This window comes from Erithacus rubecula (genome assembly GCF_903797595.1).
Source record: "Erithacus rubecula genome assembly, chromosome: 5".
Classification (NCBI taxonomy): domain Eukaryota; kingdom Metazoa; phylum Chordata; class Aves; order Passeriformes; family Muscicapidae; genus Erithacus; species Erithacus rubecula.
The window spans coordinates 33202691-33230094 of NC_136687.1; the positions used below are offsets into that span (position 1 = coordinate 33202691).

Sequence of the window (27404 nt, forward strand, 5' to 3'; positions counted from 1 at the left end):
AAATTACATCACATTAAGACCACCACTGTCTAAACCCAAACACTCTGAAATGTCCTTTAAATTAAAAACTCTCAATTCTAATGCATAAAAACACTGCATAATAGCATTATATACCTAAACTTAAAATCCAAATACCTTATATATCCTACTGTGAAAATGCACATTTTTCAAGCTCCATTGTTTTGTAAAGTGAATGCCTGACATCTGCTGGTAAATGTACAAACTGCATATTGTCAAATTAAACAATCTTTATTTTTAGAATAAGGAAGATGCTTCAGAATATGTAATTTGTTAAAACAAAATATTAAAATTATTACAACCACGACATAATGATGTCTCAAAACAGGACTGCATCAATATTGCTTTTACTCATCAGACCCAAGATAGGTTCTTAGAATTTCCTAAAAAATGTCCCAGCAGGAATGATCAAATCCAGTCTTCAAAAAACCAACATGGAAGCCATTAATTTTTCCCCAATATAATTTTTATTTACATTTATTTTACTATACTAAAATAGCAGGAGAGATTTTAGTGCTATTGCACTGTCATTTTGTTTAGATTGAAAATTTTTCAGAAATATATTTTTACACTATTCTATTTCAGTCATGCTATCAAAAAATAGAATTGCTGGTTAAAACAACAGGAATGCCCATTAAAATACTGACTTATAACAGTCCAGTGTGTGACAAAGGCTACAAAACATGGGAGAAAATACAGGATATTTCTCTAGGAAAAGCAGCAGAGGGCACTGCCCCAGAATGGACCAAATGAAGGCTTTCAGCTTTTCACCCTCTCATGTATGGCACGGATCTTTTACAAAAATCTGAGGAATTTTTAGTATGGATAATTAGGACTCAATTTTAAAATATCCAGGTACTTGTGATTTTTATGATGTACCTTTGTAACACAATTTCTTGCTAAAGTAAAATTCAGTAACTAATTTTGTGCACTAAAGGGTCAGAATTAAAATAATCTTGCTGGATGACAAGTAGAAAATAGGAAGGAAAGAATATACCCAGGAAAATGAGAAACTAAACTACTGTATGAATTCTTTAATATGGAAGTAGTAAAAATAATAAAAAAAAAAGAACCTTTTCTTTAGACAAAATTTAGAAGGAAAAAAAACTTCTGAAGTTTTAACAAGAGACCTTTGCTCAAATTCTATGTGGATATCAAAGAGCAGAACGACTTCAGCCAGAAAAACTGATCCTTCATTCCAAACAAAAATAAAATTTTGTTTGAAAATATTTTCTTTAGTAAATTTAAAGAATGCCTTCAATAATTTTTGGTTTTCCATTTTCCCTCTGTACCAACAGAAACAATCACATGTAATTAAATCCTGGTACAGTTTCTCTTGAACTCGTATGTCATAATGGGTATTTCTGGTGGTGAGTAACATAAAATCTATACACCACCAAAGAGTGCATAAAAGTGTTACCATAAATTTAATGGCAAATGTACATCAGTTTTCTTAGAGCAAACTATCTGCAATTCTCTTTGACATAAGGTAAACAAAAAATTAAAAAAAAAAAAATAAAAGAGAGAGAGAAAGCTAAAAGAATACAAAAATTAATTTAAATCCAACCCATCAAAAAACTTCACTTTGGATCCAGGAAAATAAGTCATTTAAACCTCCTATAGCTCCCTAAGGGAAAGGGCTTAATTGGTGTTGCACCCTGTAGAAGTGGCCAGATAAATCTCAGTGTTTGCTGCTGGTTCCTCTGAAATACAAACAGCACTGAAATAAAAATTGCTGAAGTTCCCTGGTACTGAGCAGTTCTTGAAGGATTACACTGAAAAACAGATATGCACACAAATGTTCATTGGATCTCCCTGAAAGGATAACAGCTTGTTATATCAAGTACAAATGGAAGTTCCCCATTCTTTCTTTTCCTTAATACTAAAAATTATGAATTTCATAGTAGTGGGAAAATTCTCATCCTGGGATCAGGAGAGCATTAAAAGAGAAATCACCACCAAACTCATGCCATTACTATTATGCCAAGTATCCAGAAAACAAACCATCAAACAAACCCAGCCATCTCTTATCAGAAGACACCCACTGGTATTGATGAATATTGATGAATTCCTACACAGTTATCTCACTTTGAGGAGTGGGCTGCTGTCCTTGCTGAGGATGTCAACATTTGTTTTACAAATTTCTGATTAATAATTTATTAAAGTGAGGGACAGGGAAAAATTATAGTCATCTAGTCAAAGACTCTACCTATACCTATTAGTCAAAAAAAGTTTTATTAACTTAAAAAAACCAAATCCTAAGGAGATACTCCTTTTTAAGAGAGACACTTCACAATGCAGAGAGGTGACAACTAGGCAAAGTACACTGCTCATGTGGATCAAAGCTTGTGAAATGTGGCAGACCTTACAGTGAGCTCAGATAACATATCCGACGAGATATACAGTATTTATTTCATTACAGCATTAAAATATACAAAACTTTTTACTTTTTAATCTTAACATTTGAAAATATAAAAACCCCCAAAACCAATGTTTAAAAAGAATGTTAATATTGGTTCTTGCCATACATGCAGTTAGAATACAGGCACCAGTGTCCTCCTCCCTTTCTTACTATACTAATTCCCAAAGCAAAATGGAAATGAACAAGTAATATTTAATGAGCAATGGGGACTAGAAAGGTCAGGGAATAAAAGGAAACCTTTGCCCTCTCTTTCACAACTAAGAGAAAGGAAGAAAACAGGAAGAAATTTACCTTTTAGAAATAAAAGTAAAGTTAAAAAAAAAAGCAAAAATCAATAAACCAAAAAATCCCCACCAAACAAAAACCCAAAACCCAGAAAGTTTTCAGCAGCCACAATCTCATCACTGTTACTTCTAAATCATAGTTAAGCTAGTTTTATCCCAGTCTTCAGTTATTATGTCACACAAAAAAGAACTCCGCCTGCCTCTCATAACTTCATCCAATACCAACCATTCTTAAATACAAATATTTTCACACTTCAACTCAGAAATTAGTGTTTATCTTCTATACCCACCTCATAGCTCCTACCACCCCACTCTGAAACCTCATCTGTGTATCAAATCCAACAAATTCCCTTCAGCACAAGCACACATGACCATAGCAGTCTCTTCGAAAACAAAAGCAAACCCTGACAAAGCAAGAACACTGAGCAAGGAGGCAGACTGAATGAATAGCACTGTACCTCTTGTGCACTTTGCAACACAGAAGCAAAACCCTCGAATTACAGAAATGCTTGCTCACTGTCATAGTCCTCTAGCACTGAAAATATGTGTTCTCTCTAACCCATTTTTGCCACTTCTGTCATTTTAAGAGTTCCAGCTATTTCTTCTGAATTTACAGGAGAGATACTAAGGAGCAAAAGTGAATACAGCTGGAAAGCAGAGGAAAGGTCCAGGTGAATTTGCCCAGGATTAACCCATAGCTGTTCTTCTTCCACTTCATTTTCCAGTTTATTCACAGAGGATTTAGAAATTCATTATTAGACCATTAATGATTGAAAAAAGCAGTTGTGTTGAAGCTTGGAGTAAACAGGGAAAGGGGTAGTGAGAGGGAAGCGTGAAAGAGAGGATGGAGAGAGAAAAATTCTGGCCATGAAGATGATTAGAATTGGTCTCTTCAGCCAGGAGCAGGCTCCAGGGACTTCTACTTGAGGCCTTCCAGCACTTGAAGGGACCCTCAAGAATGATGGGCATTAACATTTTAGCAGGGCTTGTTGAGATAGGACAAAGGATAATGGTTTTAAATTAAAGAAGCGTGGATTTTTATTGGATATATGAAGAAGTTGTTTACCATGAGGGTGGTGAAACACTGACCATGGTGCCCAGGGGTGTTAGATGTCCCATTCCAGGAAACACTCAAGGTCAGGCTGGATGGGGCTCTGGGCAGCCTGATCTGGCTGGAGCTGCCCAGCTCATTGTAGAAGGGTTGGACTAGATGGTCTATAAAGGTCCTTTCCAACCCAAACTGTTCTATGACCATTCCCACTACTGAATACTCACTTGTTTCCATCTGTGCCTCATCTTCAGCCCATTATCTTCAATATTGTGATGATTTGAGAAAATGGTTTGAGGGAAGTGTAGGAGGGCACCAGAAAAAGATCCAAGAAAGATTTGGCTTGTTCAAGCTAAGTTTTGGATTTTTTTGTTTAACAAAAAGATGCCTGATATAAATACTGCAATATAAGCATTTACCAATACATGTAGAATGGGACTTTTCAGGCCAAACAATATATGCCTGTTGGCTTTTTTGTTCTAATGAACAATTTAAAATGTTTTTAAAGGTTTTTAACTGTTTTAATGAAAAAAAAATCCAAAACAAAGCAGCCAAATAAACCAGAAAAACTTTTCCTGAAGTCTGACAAAGTCATTCTGTATTTTCTGACACAAATTTGGAATAAGATTGCTTCTCCAGTACCTGAATTTTCAGCCTAAATAGCTTTCATTTTGCAGAACTGCTCTATAAAACCAATAATCTTGAAGCAATTTCAGAGAAACATTTTCAATGGTTGGAGTTCAAAAATTATGCAGGAACTCTATTGAAATTTTGCTAGTAAGCAATATATTAGATAGCTTTAATTTCATTGTTCAAAAGAAACATATTAAAAGAATTAACAACGAATAGAAATAATTTTTCTCAATGTCTTTCTATTTCCAGTAACTGCAGAGCCACCCATAAATAAGACTGCATGTTCAGGCGAGAAGAGTTCTAAACAGATTTTTCAAAGCTATTCTTCCCCTTCCTGTTTAGAGCTGTCAGCGTAGTGCTGCGTGTTTTTGATAGCAAATGGAAACACGGCTTACTTTAAAAATTTCCATTTTTCAGTCCTTACACAAGAACTCCTGTCTCCAGGAATGTATCTTAAGCATTTTCAGTTCAGCCTCTTCCCATGAAGTAAATCACTTGCCAGGAAATACTGTGTCTGTACATATTACTCCAAGAAACAGAAATATTTAGTCAGCAAGACAGGTAAGAGAACAATCAGCTGCCAGCAATATTAGCTCTTCATGTGTGAGACAAGAGGAAGTAAATGCCATGAGTTCCCACATAAACACTTCTTTTTACAAATGGTTCGAGAATTGTCACAACAAAATACAGTACTCATATGACTTTTTGAAAGACTTTTTACTTTTTTTATAGAGATCAGTTAAGGAATTTGCCTCCTTAAACCTTGAACCAACTTAGTGGCTCAGGAATAAAAACCAAGCTATTAGAGCATTGAGGTCTCATCTATGCTGGCCTTTTCCTGAGGATAAAAACAAGTTCTTCTCTCCAAGACCTTGAACTCCATGATGGTGTCTTCTTCATCGCTCTAAAATGCTTACCTCAAACATAATTTCTCTTCACAGGAAAAGGCTAGTAAAGCATCAAACATCACATTTGAAAGCTTCAAAGTTTGTCTTGAAATTCTGCTACTGTCTGCTGGGAGGAATATACCATTTTGTTGGAAAGAAAGCTTTCTTTCTGATGCTCCTTGACAGTGGATCCCTGTCTTTGTAGTTAAAGTTTCTCTTTAATAGGCAGACATTATATTCATTGGAAGAATACTGCCAAAGGAATGCAGGGAAGTGGTTGAATGCCAAACCACAAGAAATGCTTCAGCGAACAATTCAAGAATGTAATTTATGAAAAAACCAACCACTTATTCAGCAATTACTAAAACAAACCCACAACTTTGCCCAATTATCTCTAAAAATATTTTGTTTTCCTTTTCTATGACAGTTCTAAGTTCTCTGTAAGTTTTTAGAGCCATAAGCCATATATAGATTTGATATCAAAACACAGCAAAAATAGTGTGTGTTTCAACGTGCTGATTATACTACTCCAAAAAATAGCACAAATTCAGAGAACTGAAATTCATGCAAATATGCTGGGTACAAATGACAAATTCTCCTAAAACATTCATGTGAAAAAAGATTTTTAATTTTTGCACTTAAACAAAATTTTGTTTTTAAAGACAAAGCACCTTTTAGGAATTTTTTTCAAGACCTTTTTGATTAATACACCAACATCAAGAAGGTATTAGTCACTTAGGGATAATTCACAAATATTAAAGACCCCCTTTTAAAAGCAAGTTGGTTCCCTCAAAATCAATTGGCTCTTAGGGAACTCAAAACCAAGGGGGATACTCTGCTCCAATCTTCTGCACCTCTTCTTTTGTAAGGTTTTCCACTTTTTCACGCAGTTCTCATTTTTTCTATTACTTTTTTTTTCTGATTTACAGTTTAGTTGCCTCTTTTTCCAAGTCCCCAGTACATCCATAACATTCCCTGTTGGTCAGTGAATTCCCCTGTCACGCTTTGTTTGAGGATGCACATGTAAATTACAGACTGTGTCAGGAAGGTGATAGCAGTGCGGGTTCCTTCTCCTGGACACCCGATGACCTAAACACACCAGTCAATCACTACAAACCATTGCTGCTGCCACGAGGCCATCCTGATACCCTGCTCCTTCCATCCTCCCAACCCTGACAGCATTCACAGCTGTAGCTGGGGGAAGGAGCACACACAGGGGGATGTGCAGGTACAGGCCATTTTTTCCACAGAGGTGCTGACTGAAGCTGCCACACGCTGCTTGCTACCCAGCCTGGTTCATGCCACTCAGCAAGATTTGCAGGCAGACTCACTGACACCCAAGCTGGCAAATCTGCCTCAATTACTCCATCTTTCCATGGGGAAATCCTCTATTATGGAAAGGTTTACCCAGACTGTATAATGAACATCTATCCGATTCCTTGCTATGGAAGATCCTCTCTAATATTAGTTGTCTCAGCCCCTTCTGGAACAAGCAGAAGCAGTTCTTCTTGATGAACAGATCCCAATAAAAATCTAGAGATTCCATTTCAGAAAAGCCTTTCTTTACCTAAAGCTTTTACTTTTCTTACTGACATGACCTTATGTCTTATGCTTAAAGTCTTAAGACTCATACTGAATAGATTTATTTTTATTCCTTTAGTTTGCTGCATTGCAAGCAGTTATTAAATGACTGTAATACAGAACTTGATGTGGGCTACATCAGTGGCACTCAAGACTGATGGAGACTGACAGACAAGGAACCATCAGTTTTCCAAGTAACTGCTGGCAGTCCTAGAAAGGACCAAGCTTAGATTGCTGTAACATACTGCACATGGATTTAAAAAAATGCCCTAAAATGGAACAGCTGCTTCTTTCAGGCACTCCCAGAAACCAACTCCAGAAGGTGTATATGAGTTCTACACAAAATAAATATCACAGTACCTAAAAAGCCCAAACACAGGAATACTATCTTCTGGTTTAAAAATATTTATTAAAAAGAAAAGGGGATCTATACTTAGATGGCTAGGAAAAAAAAAATCCTCAGTTTTCCCCCCTTAAAACCATTACTCTGCAATTTCCCTTTGCCTTAAGTTTCAGCTTCAATGTTTTATTTAAAAAAAATGAAAACCCTGAAATTTAATTTTCTTTTCCTATACTACTAGCCTGAGGAAATTAAGTTCCTTTCAGTGAAAAGTTGTATGGGATGCAAGATGAAACTGCAATAAAATGTATCCACAATATACAAGTATAAAAATATTTTGCTTATGATTCAGTACTATAATTTAATAACTTTTTGTTGTTTCATAGGTATCTGGGAAAGGTACAGACACATGTCCTGATCCTGTTACAAGAGGTAGAATGCCAGCATTTGGTACAACATTCCAGGAGAGAGTCAAGGTGATATTCCTGTTTCCCCTGCAAAAGCAACAAAGACTTTCAGCACAAATACTCAAATTAACTGATTTAATTAACAGTTACTAGTATGAAATACATTAGGATACAGATTGTTTACCTGGTTCAGAAACAATAAGCTGTTTAATTTGAGGTAGTTACTGCCTACTTTTTTTTTTTTACTTGACTCCTTTGGAGTTGAGTGCATTACAGAACCAACTCTACACACACTGAAGGCAGAAAGCCAGAAAAGCCTGTTGCTCATAATAGCAGTGCATCTTTTAGTATACATATATAGGATACATAGGATAACTTGTATCCCAAGATCACCTTCTAAAATCAAAGATGCAACAGAGATTACAGACTATCAGATAGAATATAGGTACCTTACCACACCAATGAACATATGTATGAAGTGCAAAGTATGTAAATAAATCAAGATACCATGACTAAGAGTAATAAAACAAATATTTACTTACTTCAGACCATTTCCATCATCAAAGAAAAAGTACTTTGACTTCATGTCTTTTAAGGACAGCCTTGGGTTATCTCCTCTCAACATGATCTTGTCCCAGAGCACCACCTGATTTAGTGCCTAAAATCACGATTGTAATTAAGTCAGCAAGGTACCTTACCAGATCATATTCAGACACTGGAGCTTTACTGCACTACTCATCTAAAACCCCTGAAGTACATCCTTGCAAGCCATGATAAATTTAACGAAATAATGCTGCACAATGGGGTAATGTAATACCACTACATAGTGAAGCGTGGCATGGAATACATGGAAGCAACAAGGAACATCTTAAAACACAAAAAAGAAATTTTTTAGAAGTCATATGCTATAGAAGAATTACAAAGGTAAATCACTTTTAAAGCTGTATATAGACTTTGTTTCAAACTGAGTTATCATGATTCTGCTTATGTATTTAATGTTTTTCTAACTTTAATGGAAATCTCTACTTGAATTGCAAGCATAATTCCCCCTCCAAAAATATGAACAGTTGAAAAAGTGAGATCTGAAGTTCTTACATTACCAAAACTTTATCCTGTTCTTTTAAGTAGATACTAAACAGTCTTGTTTAGTACTTTATGGAACAATTTAGAAAAAAACTTCCCAGCATTTTTGAGAAGTGTTGATTTACACAGGAACAAAATTTAAAATATGGACCAATACAATAAAATCACAGAAACCATACAAACTGTCCTAGTACAAACACAATATCCACCATCTTGTTTCATATAACTAAGGTACTTCATAAAAAAGGAAAAAAAAAAAAAAAAGACAGTTTTGTTCAGCAGGTTAAGAAAAACCCCAAGTTTTCACCATATCCTCGAAATGTGACCACAGCAGCTTTTAACTTGAATTCAGTGGTACCATGCCAGCATGGTGTTTCATTAAAGTAATTTATTTAAAGACTGTTCCATATAGCTTCTATCAGATTAGTAAAAAGGGTGTTCAGCTATCCAAAGGTAGCCCAGTAGTAACAGCAGAAATTTAGAAAAAAAGTAAAATGGACAGAAAAGGTTAAATAATTCATTTACAGTCTACTACTGTAAGTATACTGCAACACAAGGCATGTGTTATTTTTCTCCCATTTTACTGGGCATATATCAAGTTAGGTTTTATGGAGGTAAACTTCCCAGCCTACAGTTAAACTGTCAAGAAAATAATGATGAAGGCCAGTAAAACCAGCCCAGGCTAGTAGGAAATGCTGGTGGCCTTGATTCTTCTCAGCAGAAATACAGAATGTTTAAAAATAGTTGCAGTACTAAAATGGGTAATTGCTTGAAACTTCACTTTAATACTTACATTGTTTTTTGTTGAATATTCTGCAGACAAATATAGAAACAACTGTTTGACATTCCAATCAAATATACTCTGCAAATGTATGCAAGTTAAGAAAAATACCATACAGTACTTACATAATCTTGTTTTATTTTTACTAGAGCTAAGTAATTTATAACCACTACAGTGAGCTCTTATCTTTCAACATACCTCATCTTACTCATTAAATCTGAGCACTGCCAGCAGTTTGAACACATATTTTAATCATAATTAAGTGACAGGTTTTTAGATGGGTATCTCTTTTTACTATTTATAAACCTAGCAGCTATTTCTCCTCCAACAATTTAAGAGTTCTATATTTGACACTGCAAGCTAGTAACCAGAATTCTCTTCTAGACAACCTATTATAAAACCTTAAACATGAAAGTCACGACAATTCTTCCATAAATATCCTCAAGGCAATTTTTTGTACTATCAGAGAACCCTCATATTGAAATATAATAATGTTAAATATATAAATACAAAACTGTGAAGCGTAGGAATGCAAAGAGCCCTTATTGCCCATGTTAGAGAAATTAGAATATGGGAAGTATTTTGTATTGGAAGGGATCTCTAAAAATTCACAAATTCGATTCCCTATTGACAACAAAGACAGCTCACTAGACTCAACACTCTGCTCAGATTTTAGATCAACAATAAAGAACTGATGATTGTCATTTCAGACAGTATAATAATGCTGGGATTCCACATAACTGTCTGTTTATTTAACAATAATGCGTGACTGCTAAATAAAAGACTTTTAAAATTCACAATAGGGATTAGATGCAATCTTTTATTTCCTAGTCCTCTTTTGCATTCTATTTCTCATTATCTCCAAGAATAAACAGATTCCCTAATCAGCCTCAAAATCTGTTTTTTCTTCTTCCACTTATCCCAAGACAAACATGTTTTTAAGCTACTAAATCAAAGGGCAAGAAAGGAAAGAGTTAAATATTTAACTGATATCATATAGGTAGAAATATTTTATTTGAACATTTTTTGTCATCTGGCTCAAAATACCTCTCCTTGACAGGATTTCTTATCACTTGCAAAAGTCAGCAATTAATTAAATAAACTTAAAGGAGCTTGTGAAAACTGTTTCCCTTTCCTTTGCCTAGTTCCTTTTTCTAACTGCCATTTCATTTAACTTCTCCCAGGACTAACAACTTCTTTCTGGTAGTTAGACAGTCCATGTACCTGTATCTCCCTAAAAATTTTGAACAAAAAATCCTACTAGTTGGATTGTACAGCTCTAAATATTGCAAGATTTATTTATGCCAGGCATGAGAGACTCACTCAGGAATCTTAAGGAAAAAAAAAAAAGGCTGTTACTAGTAGAAGTCACTCAAACATGGAATCTTTATGCCCACATACTCCAGACTAATCCTTGCATAAGAACATTTATTTAAGAGGTCCTGTCCTGCTTTGCTCTGCTTCTCTCCATACCCAATGTGTACAAGTCTATGCACCTACATTAGAATTTCAGCGTCCGATTTTCTATGTATAAGCATTTCAGAGGTAAAACTCAGACTTAGGAGCTTACCTCTCCTGCTCCCAGTTGATAAAAAAAAAAATCCTCTTATTCCTGTGCAGACAGACCTGCAAAAATCTGATTAGCATTTTTATCCAGTGTTTGTATGAAGAGTTGTGTTTTGTGTGGTCTGCTTGCACGACACAGTGCTCTTCAAAAGAGTGAAACTGAAACGCAGGGGGAATCGGTGTCCTGCCTAACAGTGACAAAATCCAGCAGACAGGGTAAAAGTCCCAGGATTCTCAGACCAGCTGCAAAATCACCTGCACATGCCACCTATTATTTGGTAGCGACTTCTACAGAAAAACTCTTTCAAGAGCCTAAATCCAGACTAGCAGGGAAGCAAAGAAATACAAAACAAAAACTGCAAAACTGCAACAGCAATTGAGAAAGAGGCCAAAAACCAATGTGATTTTTAGTAAATCATATGCTTCCCAATGAATTTCATACTATGCAACACTAAGGATTAGAGTGTTTAAAATCTAAGCAAGTAAAGGATTACAATGCCTTTTTATTTTTAGAAGACAGGTAATTCTATGCAACTGTTATACAGTCAGAACTTTGAAAGCCTCACAACGAGTCTAGAAGGTGCAGTTCCTAGATTAGGTATGACATCAAAACAATATGCTATATAAATTCTACCATTAATTCACTCCTCAAACCATTGATACAAACTTCACTTAAAAGTAATAACATCTAGATGTTAGACTGCACTCCCCTTTATTAGATCCAGTGCACTTCACAACAGAGCCTGATTTTAAAAACAGACATTAAACAACTTGTCATCTACTAGAGACCAAACAGCTGGCTTAAGTTCTATTTCACTGCCATAGCTATGCAAAATACTATGTTTAACTGCTTTAAATTTCTATTTTAAGACAAATTGCTAGTTTTCCCCAAGTCCTGAATATCTGAAGATTATAAGGTAACAAAAATAGACATCAAAGTGTTCTTATTCCAGAAAGTTTGCAAACCATTTTTTCCATTAAGGATATCTGCAGTAATGTCAAATGTGACGAATCCCAGATCACTTCTTTCTCTAGGTCCAGTGAAATCTTCTACATTTTTTCTAAGAGAAAACAAAACACAACACAAGATTATCCTTTCTCATTATTTGTCTCTTACACACTACATAAATTATAGTTCTTATTAGATATTTCCCTCATCTATTTTCTGTATTTTGTTTTAAATACTTCTAGTTAAAATGCTATGGACATTACAAACTAACACCTACCTTCCAGAAATTATGGTGTCCCAATTTTATATGTTCAGACCTCGCCACCACAATGTCTAAGACATACAAATAGACTATTCATGCCTTCCTGTTAACAAGAATCTGCATCTAAGGTGGACTGCATTCAATTTCCTTTTAGTAAAATATGCTTTAGCATCCCCAAATATGTAAAACTGATTGGGATACTATCAGCATAGCAGTCTGCTGGCAACCATTTTCAACTTTATTTCTAAACTATCCTTGAAAAACGAAAGCCTCTCGTGCTCCAACCATTTGAATAAAACAGTTTACATGCATAATTCACAGAAGTTTCAAAATTTATTCCTGTAATGTACTTAAAAAATATAATGAAGAAAATAGTTATTTTCCTCTACAATCTGGAAAATGGTATCATTTTGGAAGGCTTTATTATAAACCTACATTTGGAACAGTACCTTACATTGCCACTCTAAACTTCAATAGAAAGAGTAACTGGAAAATAACAGTCACACAGCAGGTAATTCCACATGCAATCATAAAGCTTATCAATCTACCCAACTTACCATCTACAAAGAGGAACACCATAAGCAATTAGCATGACAATCATCTATGAACCTTAACTCCTCATGGAACAAATTTTTTATGAATTATGAACTTCACAGTTTATTCCAGTTGGGAAATTAGTCGATTAAAGCATAATTTCATTAAAACCAAGTTTAGTAATCTCAAATTATAAAAAAAAAAAAAAAAAATAAAGTATATGAGTGAAGTAAACACCTCTGGAGATAGCAGTTAAGAAAAACACCACCAAATCTTCCCAAATAAAACTTTGGTATGAATTTCCATCCCTTTGCAAAAAGCAGTATTTTTAAAGTAGTAAACCTTATCGAGCACTTCACCTCTTAACCACTTTCAGTCAGGTGGAATAGCAGCTTGGGGTCTCCACAACTCCTCAGACATTCAAGAGAAGCTGGTTAGGTATAACATCTCCCAGTAACACCAGATCTGTGCATCACAGAAGGGACTGGCAATACATATGTCACCCAAATTAGGCATTATTATGCTGCCTTACATAAGCTGAGCTCACCATAATACTCAAATAATTTGCTTTTATGCCAATTTCATGCTACTGCAATCCTCAGTGTAGCATGGAAAAAGGTTGTTCTTTTTTTTTTTCCTGTGGTATTAAGCCAGTCAGAAAGGTGATGGCAGTCCCTTCATTTGCATTCATCTCACCTTTCAAGTCTTGCCTAATAAGGCACCCACGGGTGCCACTTCCCTTGTGGGAAAAAAAGCGACACAATCATCACCAAATTACAGAATGGCCTGGGTTGGAAGAGACCCTAAAGATCATCAAGTTCCAACCTCCCTGACATGAACAGGGACACCCTTCATTACACCAGGTTGTGCAGAGCTGCATCCAGCCTGGCACTAAACATTTCCAAAAGTGGGCTGCTTTAGCTCCCTAATCTGGGCCAAAACCAGCCCAACAAAAAATCCATGAGCTGAGTTAAAGCAGCTCAGAAAAGAGTCCTACGAGCAGATTCCCCTGTGGAGCTCTATTAAAAGCCCACGTGGCAAAAACGGGAGCCAAGACCTCCCTCCAGTCACTGGGGGTTCTAACAGCTGCTCAAATGCTTGTGGAACTACAGCTCTCACAGCACACACACTTAACTTAATGGAAGTTTTCTCTGAGGAAGTCTCAGAGGTAAAAAAAAACCACACTGAACCAACACCAAAACTGGGGAGAAAAGGTCTCCCAGCCCAAGTTTGCATCAGTACGTTTTATGTGTAGGCAGCATGTTTCGATGCGGTATTGTCTCCTACACCTGGTGCATTCCTCAGAGCAGCCATCCCAATCACTTTGCTGCCACAGAAAGTAGGGTAGGTTATCAGCGGAGAGACCCAAGAGAACTACTAATTAAAAGGCAGTGCGACGGGGTAACTAGACGCTCACAGAGTAACCCCGTGTGGCTGCGGTCGCCGCCCCGGCACAGCCCGGGCAGGCTGGCTCCCCGCGCTGCGCTCCCGCCCGGCCGCGCCGTCGTGGGGCTCCCCCATTGGCCCTGCCGCCGGCGCAGGAGGCCGGGCCCGAGCGCCGCGCGGGGAGCCGGGGGCGGCCGCCCCGTCCCCTCAGCCGCGCCGGGCCCCGCTCCCGCTCCCAGCCCTGCACCTCCCCAGCGGGCGGCGGCCCGGCCCGGCCCCGCCGCACTCACAGCGTGACCCGGGAGACGGCGATGCGGACGGGCACGCTGCGCTCCTTGAAGGCGGTGGTGATGAAGCAGCCGAAGGTGAGCGCCGCCATCACGCTCAGCGAGAAGGCGAAGAGCGAGTTGGCCCGGGACAGCACCGTGTTCATCTCCCCGCTGGGCCCGGCCGCGCTGCGGCCGCTGCTGGGGCGGGGCGGGGCGGAAGCGGCAGGAAACGGGCGGCGGCGGGCGACGGGCGCGCGCGCGGCCGACGGCAGGGGGCGTGGCCTGTCGAGTCTAGGCCCCGCCCCCCGCACCGCCCCGGGCCGCTTCCGCCAGGAGCTGGGCGGGGCCGGCGCCGCGCGCTACGGCGGCCGCGCGGAGGGCAGCGCGCGCAGGGATTTGCCGCCCGCCCGCTGGCGCCGCGCGCCCGCGCGCTCCTTCCCGCGGGGAGCCGGGACCTGGCGCCCTCATGCCTTTTTGCGCTACAGAAATACATCCTCGTAAGTAAGGATTAGGCGAAGGCTGGTGTTTCCACTTGATGTCCGTATCTTGCTTTGACTGGTACTGCGATTTGCCATTCCCTCCCTCGTTTCCTATAGGATGTTCCTATTCATTCGCACTTTGTTGTTGCACACACGCTCAGTATGTCAGTCTTCTTGCCTAGAAACTTCCTTTAGCAGCTGAGCCCTTTCTTGGAATCCTTTTTTTCCGGGTGACGGCGTGGTGATCGCACACCGTTGGCAGGGTGAGGCAGCCTTTCACCCTATTCCACCGATTTGGTTGAAGTTTCAATTTATATTGGTACCCGCAAAGATCAGTTTGTGTGGTGAGGTGATTCCTCACTCCTCCCGGGGCCCTGTTCGGTGCCCATTCCTGCCGCACTATCCGTGTGGGAACCAAGGGGAATGGGAGCTTTTGCAATGCTTTGGGCTCGATTTTTGGTGTTCCCAACCGCTGTGCTCGTCTGCATTGACTGTAGCAGGCCCGATGAGCGGGGATTTCCCGGGGCTGCCAACAGGCGTCAGCAGCGATCCAGTTATATTTAATTTCCTTTTCACAGCCCCGAGGTTCCAGTGCTGCTAACACTGGGAGTGGGAGCAGAATGCAGAATGTCTAAAGGAATGGAAGGCCTCATGGTGGCTGAAGGGGTAGGCAGAAGAAGGTGGGGACTGTCAGGCCATTCTGAAGTACGTGTAATTATAATTTAAGTGCTGCTTTTTTCCTACCTGTAGCCAAAAGCCAGGTCTATGAATCAGGGAAGAAAAATCTTTGCAGATAAAAGTAGGAAATGGAAAAAGAAAAACATCATACTGAGGCTTTTTGTTTCCCTGTAGGATGAGAAGGTACCTATGGAGACATTCCTTTGGGAACTCTGTGTTCCACTGTGCAGTTGGTTTCTGTGTGCCTGTGCATTTGCCACATTGAAATCACTCACAAGCCTAAAGAGGCACTTTTCTGGTTTGCATTTTGTAATTCTTGACCCTTCTGATATTTCGTAAGTTTCACCAGCACAGAGAGTTCCTTGCTTAAAGATTTTTGTTGGCTTGTTACTACTTTATGCTATTCAAAATATTAATTATTGTGATAATTTATGATCTGGAACTTGTTGTTACTTAAACCTTAGATTACTCTTACTGAAAAGTGGGTAGTTTTGTCCAAAATATTTGAAGGCTTAGGATTAAGGAAGCTTTTACTGTAGCTAGGGAACCTATTCATTTCAGAAGTCATAAAATGTCTGCTGCTTTCAGAAGGATATCTCAATTGTGAACACCATTTTCTTCTCGTATCTACAAAAAAAAAAAAAAAGGCTTAAATCACCTTTGTTCCTGCTTTTAGTGCATGTGGTTGCTACTTAGAGTTTTTCTTACTAAACATCTGTTTAATAAAAAAAAAATGGCCCTTGGGCAGAACTTACAGGAATAAAGTAGGGAAATTTGTATAGCAGTGGTTAGGTACCTGCAAAAGACCAAAATCAAAAGGCTTAGCCAAATTCATGTTTTTAAGGCAATGAATAAATACAGCTATTGATTGTGGAGGTTTGGATTTTTTTTAGTAGAAACCTTAAATAAATGTCACTTAAAAGCACAGTGTACAGGGGAAGACAGATGGTGTAATTTATTCAAGGACTGATCTATTACTGTTTCAGAATACAGAAACCTATAGCTTTTTAATGACTGACATCTTGCAAAATCAAAATAGGAAAACATTTTGAAATAAGGCACTTGTGGAAGAAGAAGAGGAGGTAATTATTCACAATAACTGTTTGCTCATAAGTTCTAGATTTTTCTTTGAAAATCTGATAAATAAAATAATAAATAAGATAATAAAATCTGATATTTTGTGAAGAGCAGCAACATAACATTAATGTCAAAAGTCGCTGTCAGCTAAATAAATTGTGTTGCTGGGAATTGAGCAAATACTATAATTATGGAAACTAATTTATAGGATCTTGGGGAAACAGGAAAGTTTGGGAGTCCTTTTCCAAGATGAATTGAAATGATATTCATTACACCCAGGCAACATCCTTAAGCCCAGACCAGCAGAGCACAAGGCATGTCAGTGTTCAAGCTAGCTATTACTTCAAGAAATGTCATATTTTTCATTACAAATTCATTGAGAAAAATTTATTTAGAGATGGGATTGGCAGCAGGTCTGAAATGTAGAGTTTGCCATCCTTTTCCAGTCCTTACCCTAAAATGATCTGACTATGAAAATGAGTTTTTGTGCAGTCTTTGATCTATTAAACATGTGTTCTCTTTTTGTAGTGCCGGCACTTCAGCAGGATTGATCCTTGTCAGCAGCTGGTGATTAGTAGTCTTTTGAGAGAGAGTAGTTTGCTTTCTTTGGTTGACATGTTTCTACTCTGATCAAGTTCAAGTTACGGAGTGATTCCTTTCATCATCTGTAAACAAAATAGCAAGTGTTGACACTGACCATCAACAGAGATTGCTATGAGTTCTTTGTTTTCCCACTGAAGTCATATTGGTTCTAACATGGCATAGATGGGAGCTTTGGGGTGGCTGACACTTTGGGGTGTATGTTGTGAATTTCAAGTAAAAGGAATGTGTTAACTTCAGCCCAGCACCTTTAGCCTTCTTGGGGCTTAAGTTTCTGACTAATTTTACAGGTGAAAGTTTAGGTGCCTGTGGCATCTTTGGCACCTACATAGATGAAGACCTTTTTTTTTGATCTAGAGACATGTATGTACTTCTTGATTTTTTTTTACCATAAATCTCTTAATACTTTCTTGTTTTTTTCCTTAATTAATTGCTGAAATATTAATTCTTTAAGAGACAGTAGCAGCATACAGCCTCTTAGGCAGCTCTGGGTAGGAAGATAAAGATTAAAATAAATGTGGCCATGATCAGCTGTCCCTTGCAACAGCCCCCTTTCAGTTAACACCTCTTCTGGATGGCTCAATTTTACAGCTGGTGTGGAAAAGCCGTGGTGATGAGCAGCAGAGGCTTTTTGGACTGCATTTGATTCTAATGTTCTTTTCATCTCCATTTTTTTAGCTTTGGATCTACACAGTATGCAGAACAAGAAGATAAGCAAGAAGAAATTTTCACTTGCCTTTGTAGTATTATTGTGAGTCCTCCAGCAAGAAAATCTCTGGGAATTTTTAAATTCTGATTACAGAATGAATGTTGATATTTTACAACATTGTCTCATTTAGTGGCATAATACATGGCAAAATTCAAGATGTATCACAGGGAGAAACAAATATTCTTGGCTCCAAAGTCAATGTATTTTGGAGCCTAACACAGTTAATTTTTGGCTCCTGAGAAGTTTGTCCATTCCATAGCCTAGTAAGCCAGGTGAGGTAAATTCATTCAAACTGATTACTGATTTAGCTTAACCTTTCTCACTTCACTGTGCTTTGCATTCTGGGCAAGAAGCCTGAGTACTACTGATCTACCTCACCTCATGAGGTTTAACCTCATTCACTCAGCCAGTTGCAAGTCTTCATCACAAGATATTTTTATGTCTCTTGTAAAAGCAACAAGCAGAGACTTGTCGTGCCTCAGCTTGAAGAAAAAGATGTTTTACTAGCTCTGTCATGGTGATATCATTTAACTGATACCAATTTTAGTGGATGGAAAAAGCCTTTCTGTTATGAGCACTAGCCATGGGAGTCAGCACATAATGACATGAACTTGCAGAATAAACTTTTAACTCTCATCCCTACTATTGACTGTGTAATTTCCTTTTATTAGCAACATTCTTAGGCACCAAAGTATGCTTTACACAGCACAAAGGAAAATTATACCACTTAACTACATTTACTTAATCAAGAAGAAAACCTGACAAAGTTTGAAGAAAGGGGGCATAGAAATAAACGGATGATTTCACTGCTTAGAAACAAAAATTATTTTTTGAAGAAAAAAGTTAGATGGCTAAAGAAAAGTTTAGCCAGCCTGTAACATAGAATAAAATTAACAATTTTGAAAGGAATTAAAACTGATGACAAAAGGTTCACAGCTTAAGTATTATTTTTGTTTAGAGGCATCTATTTAATAAGAAACTGTGACATTTTTGCTCTTCATTGAGGAAAAGATTAACTAAAAAAGTGCAAAATGCACTGCTTACTATAGAAATAGCAGTTAGTTTGTCAAGCTAGTGTAGCTCCTGTGGTACCACAATCCTAAGGAAGAGGTTGAATTACTTGCCAAAGAGGGAAACTGTCCTCTAGACATGGTTGGCAATGAAGGAAATTGCTTGGACCCAAGGAAGGAACAAAGGGAAAGAGGTGCAAAATGAGGAGATTCTTCCCGATTCACTGATGCATCTATATCAGTGCATAAGGCCATCAAAAATTGTGTCTAAGTATCTTTACAAAGAGGCACCATGCATGTGCATTTTAACATACCTCTCCCCTCACCATTTGCTAGAACTTTTTGCAGGGGGTCATTTTCCCTGTGCAGAATGGATTGTAGAGGGTGGGTGTGAGTGTTTTTTTCAGTGTAAAGTCCAACAGGGTAGTTTTAACTTATCTTTTAAATTGCCAGATTTTGAACTGAGGAATGTACCAATACACATTCCTTCCTGTTGATTTCCAGGAAGGGGGAGAAAGGGGCAGGAACATTTAGCTGAGGAATGGAATGGGCAACTGGAGGTGGTAACTTTTTAGACTTCTGGGGGGCAAGATTTGCTAGAGTTTGTCTGTCAGCAGGCTGTGTGTCCCAGCTGTCTGACACGTTTCTGGGTTTAGTAATGTCTCTTAAGTACACACATAACTTACTTTGGAATCTTCTGTAATACTCTTAATAGTTGAGTTATGTTAGGTATCCAAAGAGGACTGCAACAAATACTGTAAATAAACTTACTATGTTTCTAGCAGAACTCAGATGGAATTTACTTGTAAGCTTGTTGGTCATACCTAACTCCCTTCTGGGTAGAACTTAGATCTCAGTGATTAGATGGACTGGTTGAGCAGATCAGGCATGTTCATGTGATAATGTGGCAGCAGAATTGGTTGCCAGACTGATAGCTGAAGGGGCATCTATCCCCATTACGAGAAGCAGCTATCCAGTGGTGCATAACAACGGGATATAGATTTAACATTACAGGGTTATTTTTTCATGAACTGAGAAAGTTAGGAAGCTAGAATTTCATAATCACTTAAGTATATGGGTTACTTTTTATGCTTTTAAGTACATGTTATATGGAGAATGTCAATTATGTGCAGAAATACTGATTGATATTTAATCCTCGACCAGTAATTCCATTCTATGGAAATCCTGACGTACAAGTCTGTAAACTAGAATTATTTTCCAAGATAGGAGTAGTATTTTAAACTCCTAGAAAAGTCAGAACACCTCAAACAATTTTGAATTCTTTAGGAGTTAGCAGTAGAATAAACAATATTTTCATAATGTTAGAAATGAAAGATTGCATCATTCATGTGCTCAAATAACTTCATTTGTATAGAGCCTAAACTGTCTGACCAATGATTTTAGTACATTGGAGGAAAAAGTACCATCATACTACCCAAAGTCATAAATTTGAACTTTCTAGAGCAGTTCAAGAACTGATGGAAATAATGTGCTACACAAAAGTAGAGAAAGTAACAAAACTTTTGTAAATTTTTGTGTATTAAAGCTCTTTTAAAGGAATGGTTGTGCTTCATCATTAGAGAAGACAAATGGTGTCTAAATATGTAACTTTAGTAGAATAGGTGTCAAAAGCCAGAGCTCAACTATGAGGAGAAGTGTTTTAAGACACTCATTTTTCCCTGTTGTGCCACTAAACGTGTCATTGCACTGCATTTTGAAACAGATTATTTGGTTAAAGTCTTTGGTTGGGTTGTCAGGCTATTGGCAGGGATTATGAAACTTAAGAAATCTGGACGAAACATAACTTTGGTTATGAGTTGCAACTTCATGCTGCATGGTTTGCCTAGATCCAGGATAGACATGGCATTCAGGAAGAAAAGCTGTAAAAAGGAGAAATGAACCTTTCATTTGTTTGTTTTACAGTGTTGTGTCTGTTGCAATTAGCAACACAACTCTCAGGTTTTTGCACTGATAGTATGGCTTTGTCATGATGCTCAAGTAATTCTGTAGAATTCTATCTGTAGGATAGCAAGGGGGGTGCAGTGAAAAAGCAGTTTGGATCTTAAGCAAGTTTTGTCTTTTCTGGATGAAAAAGTTTGTGTTATCTCATTTTTTGTCTTTTCATTCCTCCAAAGCAGTAGCACAGAGTCTGTACTTCAGCCACTTTTTCATATTGTATGAAGAGTAGTATTTGGGTTGTACTAATGGGCTTGAGTTCCTGTTTAGAAAAGGACACAGCAGCTGCTTGATGTTTTCTAGTCAATCCAGCTTCTGAATTTCTTGTAGCTTTCAGGTAAATATTACTTGTTTGGGTTTATTTTCTGTGCCTAAGCATAGATGCATAATATCCTTAAGAGTGACTGATAAAAAGAACATAGAATACTTTTTGAAGATTATTTTATGGTATGCATGCCTTTTTTTTCTCTTCAATCCAATGTTAAGGTAACATTTTGCATAATGAGGAAATGAATTTTTAAATAGTTCCTCTGAGTCTAGATTCTTCAGTTCAAATGCTTTGAATATAAAATAGTAGAAAAAAATGCTGAATATAGATCAAGGAGAAAATGGCATAACATTCAGTAGCTTTAGATAAGTTGGTGAAATTTTGAGGTTAAGCATCTCATAGACTCATTAAAATACAAATCAGCTGGTCACTAAGCAGGTAAGTTTTCATGCTGAGTTAGACATTACAGTTGCTCATGCTTCTCTTTTGAGTCCTCCATGAAGCATTGTATGCTTACATCAGAAACTCAGTTCTAAAACTTGATTTGTTACTGATTTTGTTTTAAATTTTTTGTTTCAAGGGCATTGCTCTACAAAATTCTCCTGATTGGCTGCCTATAATGTATAAAATAATAAATTCTTCAAAGCACCTAAGAGTTCCTTTTCCCCTGCTTGGTATCTTAAAATCTTCTATTATACCTGTTGTTAGACAAGTAGCAGAACCAGGATAAGTATCAAGTTCTTGTGTATATTTAGCCATCTCTTATATGTGCAGAAAGACGCAGGTGAAGTGTCATACAAATAATTTCTTGTACCATATTTCATCTTTATCTCATTTTAAAAATAAATATTTTCACTTTCAGACATTTATATGCATCTCCAGAATACAGAAGAAAACTGTTAAGACTAACTGTAATGGAATTTTTCCTGTGAATATAATTACTTTTATATCTTCTATCATTTAGTTTAAATATATTGCTTAAAAATATAAATAGAAGGAAGTGTGTTTTCCAAAGGTAACAACACAGCATGTGCTTCAAAGAAATAATATTTCTAAGGGTTTTATAGTATTTGATGTTTAAAAAAATGCCTCACAGACTAAATATTATATCAGTTGTATTAATTTTCTTGTGTATCTTACCTTACTGGAAATTAAACATACCCCTCTTCTAAAGCACAGATGAAAAATTGCCAGAATAAAATAGTTTATGGATGTGATTATGTAGTTAATCATAGATGATAGAGCACAGGTTTGTTTGTTGGTTGTTTCTAAAAATTACTTTGTTAGGTTGAGGGTAGACTGTACACTAGATTTTGGACAGTTTGAATTAGCACAAACAGGTGCCACTGCTAAATACTTTCTTTCTGCACTTGGCTGCTGCACAGCAAAGCATTAAAGGCCAGGCTACTTTGTCTGAGTTCTGGAGTTTGAAATGAGCCACTTTATAGTCATTATAAACAGCAGTATTGCTATCTTGATTATACAGGTTATGTTCTTGACAAATGGTAACTGACTAAGCTATATTAAAAGGGAACTCTAGTACCATAAATTCCAGCATTTGATGTTTCTTAAGTGGTTTTAAAATTAAAATAGTTAATTGCTAGAAATGGGGAAGCATATCAGAAGAATCATTTCCTTGTTCTTGTTTTATGTGCTGGAAGTGTGCTAGTATGTCAAGGTAAGGGTATCCTTGTCTGTCACAGAATTACTACGTTCTTAAATCCAAATTTTGTTAATCTGCAATGTGGCTTGTTGCCATTTTCTTGTGTGCTATGATAAAACTCTAAATGATAAGATAATTTTACAGCCTATCTCTTCTGTTGACATTAAGTGAATGAACAGTCAGGATTTCATTTTATTTAGGTTTGTAATCTGAATTTTGTATTAATATGAAAGTTATTAAATACCTAATAAGTTATTCTTTTCACCAGGATATCTGTTTTTTTAACAGCAATGAAGTTATCTTCAGAATACTCCCCATCTTACTAATGAAGAAATGAGGCCAAGAAATTTCACTCCCAAAAGTCAAAACCACATGGGAAATACAAATATCTGGATTAAACCACTGCTCTTTTCAAATGTTTTGATATCTTTATAATGTTGTACATTTGTTACATATGGTGCATTTCCATTTGGAAGCTCTCATTATTCTGCTGCAAGATCTGACTCCAGTTACTTCACATTGCCATGCAATAGAAAATTTGGGACACTTAAGTACCCCTTTCTCCACTCCTTCATGACGTCGCATTGACCTCCACATCCTTTATTTACTTCCATTTTCTGGTTTCCATTGCAACAGCTGTAGCTTTCTGTTTCTGGTTTTTCAAGGCCTTCCTCTCAGCCACTGTCAGCTACACTGTGTGTTCAGATCTCAGCATTCCCAATGCTGGTTCTCCCAAAATGCTGTGTGGGTGTTAACTTCTAAGCAGTTGCTCAGTTTTCGTGACTGGCTGCCTCAGAGCATGGCTTTGCCAACTGGCTGTTATGGCAATTTCTGTAGCACTTTAGAACCCTTAGATTAGGATAGGCTTGGTTCTGTGCTCTTGGAAGAATTTCCAGCTAAGCTGACACATAAGAGTTACAGAACTCTAAAAAAAGAGGAAATATTATGAGAGTAATTTTGCCAGCTTCTGATGAGTGTGTGTGAACTGGAATTCTCAAAACTCAGATTTCATATGGTTTTTCATCCTTAGGTACTTTATTACTGAGAAGGGAAAATTTTGAAAGGATACCAGGCAAGTTTTGATATAGGAATAACATTCCTTTTCAATTTTCATGTTGTTCCTAAAAGTAGTTTTACAAATCCATGAGGTTATTTGAAACATCACTTACAAAATACTAAATGCATATTAGCCTTATTATTGTAGTATTAAATTCACTTTTTTTGAACCTTAACAGAAGAATTCAACCTGAAGGAAACTATCTAAAAATTGAGAAATTTATTTTGTGATTTATCTACTGCAGTTATAAGAAGCAGGAAGCAGTATTGTAATGGGAAGATGAATTCTGGGCACTGCTAACTTCTGCTGTTATTTATGGTGATTGCTCTTTGGAGTTTTGCCTCTACAAAGAAAGATTATTTTATTCATTAACAAAATGTGGGAGAAGTCCAGATGAGAAAGCAGGTACTAGTTGGCAAAATATGAAAAAAAGGAAAAAGGGTCAGGTAAAACACTGTATGGAAGAAAAACCTTTCCATAACATAACTATGGCTTTTTCTTGTTCTGCATCATAAATTTGTAAAAGAGGTCCATGAGATGGCTGGAGAATTCTGTGGACTGATCAAGTTAAGCTTAATAATACTACTACAAATATGGAAGAAGTAAGAAATTCCAATACTGGGTGTGTCACTAATGAAAATACCATTTCCATTAATGATTGAAACAAATTGGCAGTGGTAGCTCAGAACATAATGCCTTTTATACTTGTGGAAAACATGACACCTCAATTCAGTGTCGGATAACAATGTGCCAAATATAAAAAGGGATTTTCATTTGGCATTTTAAGTACTCATTCCCACTTCCAATAATGGTGTGAGGAAAGCAGTTCCTATTCTGGCTGGATGAGAAAATGTCTATAAATGAAATTTAGTAAAAAATTGCATATATTTTTACCAACTAATATAATTAATAATGTAAACTTTGGAATTGCCTTTTCTTGTTATGATTGACTTTTAAGTGGATTAAATTTTTGCAAAGTAAAATACCCAATGTCTATTTTTCTCAAGATAAGCACAATTAACTTCCTGTCTGTTAAAAATATTGATACTTATTTCCAAGAAAATGTCCATTTATCATTGCCTTTTCTTCATTTATATAGGTTTGTTTGAATTTAGTTTCCAGAAAACATTATAGCTTCTTACTCTAATAAATTACTCCAAGAGTTTGTTGATAAAAGGTGCCTTATTGTTTCCACTTTCTTTTCATGGTTTTGTATTATAGTGCTTAATATCTACTATTCTGTTCATTGAAGTCAGGGTGATCTGTGGATGCAATGACATTTGGATCATACCTTTTTATTCTGATGGACAGCTGCCAACATTCTAAAATGGTTTTTTTCTAATTACCAAACAAGATAATCCAGGGTAGAATAGAAAGGTTTAGGATCACTTTGAGTAGAATATTTTAAGTTCTAATTCAAGACACTGTTTTTTAATTTAGAAGGAAATATAAAAGTTTAGGGTAGGACCCTTTCATGTGCTGCCATGATTCTTTCCTTTAGGATTATAGTTCACTTAGAAATCTGGTTCTGCTGGCAGCTCCTCAGTTAGTATCATGTTGCAACTCAGCAATTTACTGAGCAATTACTCACACTAATGGAACAACTTGTGAGTGACTGCTGATGACTGTGAGTAATAGCTTTATGGTATAAAAGCAAAGTAATTCTTAAAAGAAATTCATAAATTTTGATTCCCCTCTCTAAAACTGGCCAACAAATAAAGCATAAGTTAAAAATAATATGATGCAGCACCATGAAATACATATCAAAACTATTAGAAATTTTCCATGTTGTGTATTTATCATTGCATTTTAATTAATTTAATGTGCTCCAGGTCTTATGCATAAAAATATCTATCTAGGTGTTTGATTCATAACACTTGCCCTGAATACTGCTTTTTGTATTGTGCTAAAGTCTTTGTATACTAGATACTTTCATTCAACCTGAGCAAAATAATGAGAGACTGTCAAAACTGGTATATATTAAATCTCCATTTATTCATTAATGTTTACATCAATTATGTACTGATACAATTCGAGTTTTTTAAGGAAACATATTAGTCTGACATAAAATGAAATATCAGAAAAGAGCAATTGTACTTAAGCAGGAGGAGAACATATTTTAGCAAAAAGATTATCTGGTTATGTGGTTTAGTACATGAATTCCAGGGCCTTATAATAATATTTCCGAAAATGTATTTTAAGCATGTAAGTAAAAGAATTAGAAATGCAGAATTTGGAATGCAACAGACCTTTTAAGTGGAACAAGTACAATCCAGGATCTTGGAACCTGCTGTCCCACATGAATATCACCGGGCTAGCAAGAGCGGTAGTGAACTCAGTACTATGTACAGTATAAATAATCGTCATATTTTGAGCAGCAGGCATCATGACCAGCTGATATTTTCTTTCCTCGGGACCAGTTGTTCCCAAGAGTGCATGGCTAGAGCCATATGATCTTATCAACACATTGGAGAGCCTGACCCAAACACTGACAGAGATTTTGCTGCAGCAATGACTGTCATAGAAGAGAGTCGCCCTTTTGCGCAGCAGTTATCCAATGTCTACTTTACTATACTTTCACTTTTTTGTTTTAAACTTTTTGTGAAGATCAGCCTTGCTATACTTAGTCATTTCTACATTGTGAAAGGAAACCGTAAGGAAGCAGCAAGGATAGCTGCTGAATTTTATGGAGTTCCTCAAGGACAAGGTATATTTGTACATACTCTGTTTTCACTACTTTTTGGGGATTTTGTTGTTCAGGTAATTACTTGCTTGCTAGCCTCATTTACATTCAGTTTTTCAAGTTATGAGTGAGTGGAGTTTTTTTCCTGTAGTTGCTGTGTTTTGTATAACAAAAATTATCTATAGGAGTGTTGTTAGGTCATGTGAGCTTTTTTGGTTTGGTTTGGTTTGATTTGATTTTTATTTTTTTTTTAGATTAATTTTAAGTACAGAATAAAATTGAAATATCACAGCCAGTTTTCTATTAGGAGGGAGGCCTATATTTAAGATGACTGTATATAAATAAGATTGCCAAATACTTTCCAGTCCAGGACTATTTTCCCAATTGCTCCTAATGTTCCCCAGCTTACCATGCATAGTTGAAATTTTCCATGTTTGGCATATGATTGTTTTGCACCACTCTAGTGAAGCTAGTCCAAATATTTCTGAGAATTATGTCTTGACTGAGGTAAAATTTTCTTGCAGGAATTTTTTGGAGAAGATGTAGTCCTCATGTACTTTGAATAAGTTGTCTTTTGGCACATATCAGGAACCTCAGTGACACTTGTCAGGGCCAGCTTTTGGGCATATGTCTGGAAACCCTTCCAATTTTAGTGGGTTGAGAGCTGTTGTAAAACTCATTTTTCTGTTCACATGAGCAGAACTTTAGTGGAACTGTTGCCCCAAGCTCACCTGTAGTGAGGCACTGTTTTAATTTAATTCTTTGGTGTTACAG

General features: G+C 37.0%; 2 protein-coding genes and 2 long non-coding RNA genes across 5 annotated transcripts in view; 3 read left to right on the forward strand and 1 right to left on the reverse strand.

Annotated features, from left to right (window-relative positions):
• Positions 1-7262: 7262 nt before the first annotated feature.
• SPCS3 (signal peptidase complex subunit 3) lies at positions 7263-14728 on the reverse strand. The gene is made up of 5 exons (XM_079305682.1): positions 14472-14728; positions 12036-12111; positions 9497-9571; positions 8163-8278; positions 7263-7707 (listed from the first exon to the last, which is right to left on the reverse strand). The coding sequence occupies exons 1-5, from the start codon at positions 14612-14614 to the stop codon at positions 7575-7577; spliced, it is 543 nt and encodes a 180-aa protein (XP_079161808.1). The 5' UTR covers positions 14615-14728; the 3' UTR covers positions 7263-7574.
• Positions 14729-15608: 880 nt separating this feature from the next.
• Positions 15609-18159, forward strand: LOC306801998. Its single transcript, XR_013774240.1, has 2 exons — positions 15609-17324; positions 17963-18159. It is a non-coding gene; the product is annotated as an uncharacterized lncRNA (long non-coding RNA).
• Positions 18160-21422: 3263 nt separating this feature from the next.
• LOC306802827 lies at positions 21423-22948 on the forward strand. The gene is made up of 2 exons (XR_013774484.1): positions 21423-21669; positions 21719-22948. It is a non-coding gene; the product is annotated as an uncharacterized lncRNA (long non-coding RNA).
• A 3410-nt stretch (positions 22949-26358) lies between these two features.
• Positions 26359-27404, forward strand: part of ASB5 (ankyrin repeat and SOCS box containing 5) — a 29908-nt gene continuing 28862 nt past the window's right edge. The window contains exon 1 of one of the 2 annotated variants that reach the window (XM_079305681.1): positions 26359-26654. In XM_079305681.1, coding sequence (XP_079161807.1) covers positions 26459-26654 — 196 coding nt within the window. In that variant the 5' untranslated portion in view covers positions 26359-26458. The remainder of the gene's footprint in view (positions 26655-27404) is intronic. The other variant, XM_079305679.1, reaches the window with a different exon arrangement.

What these genes read in the sequence shown, in the direction of transcription:
- SPCS3 (XM_079305682.1), bottom strand. Translation starts at nt 14,614, where the DNA reads ATGAACACGGTGCTGTCCCGGGCCAACTCGCTCTTCGCCTTCTCGCTG. An exon ending in CATTTGACATTACTGCAGAT is followed by an intron (nt 9,572 to 12,035) that starts ATCCTTAATGGA and finishes ACTTGCATACAT; the next exon opens with TTGCAGAGTATATTTGATTG. An exon ending in GATGATGGAAATGGTCTGAA is followed by an intron (nt 7,708 to 8,162) that starts GTAAGTAAATAT and finishes TTGCTTTTGCAG; the next exon opens with GGGAAACAGGAATATCACCT.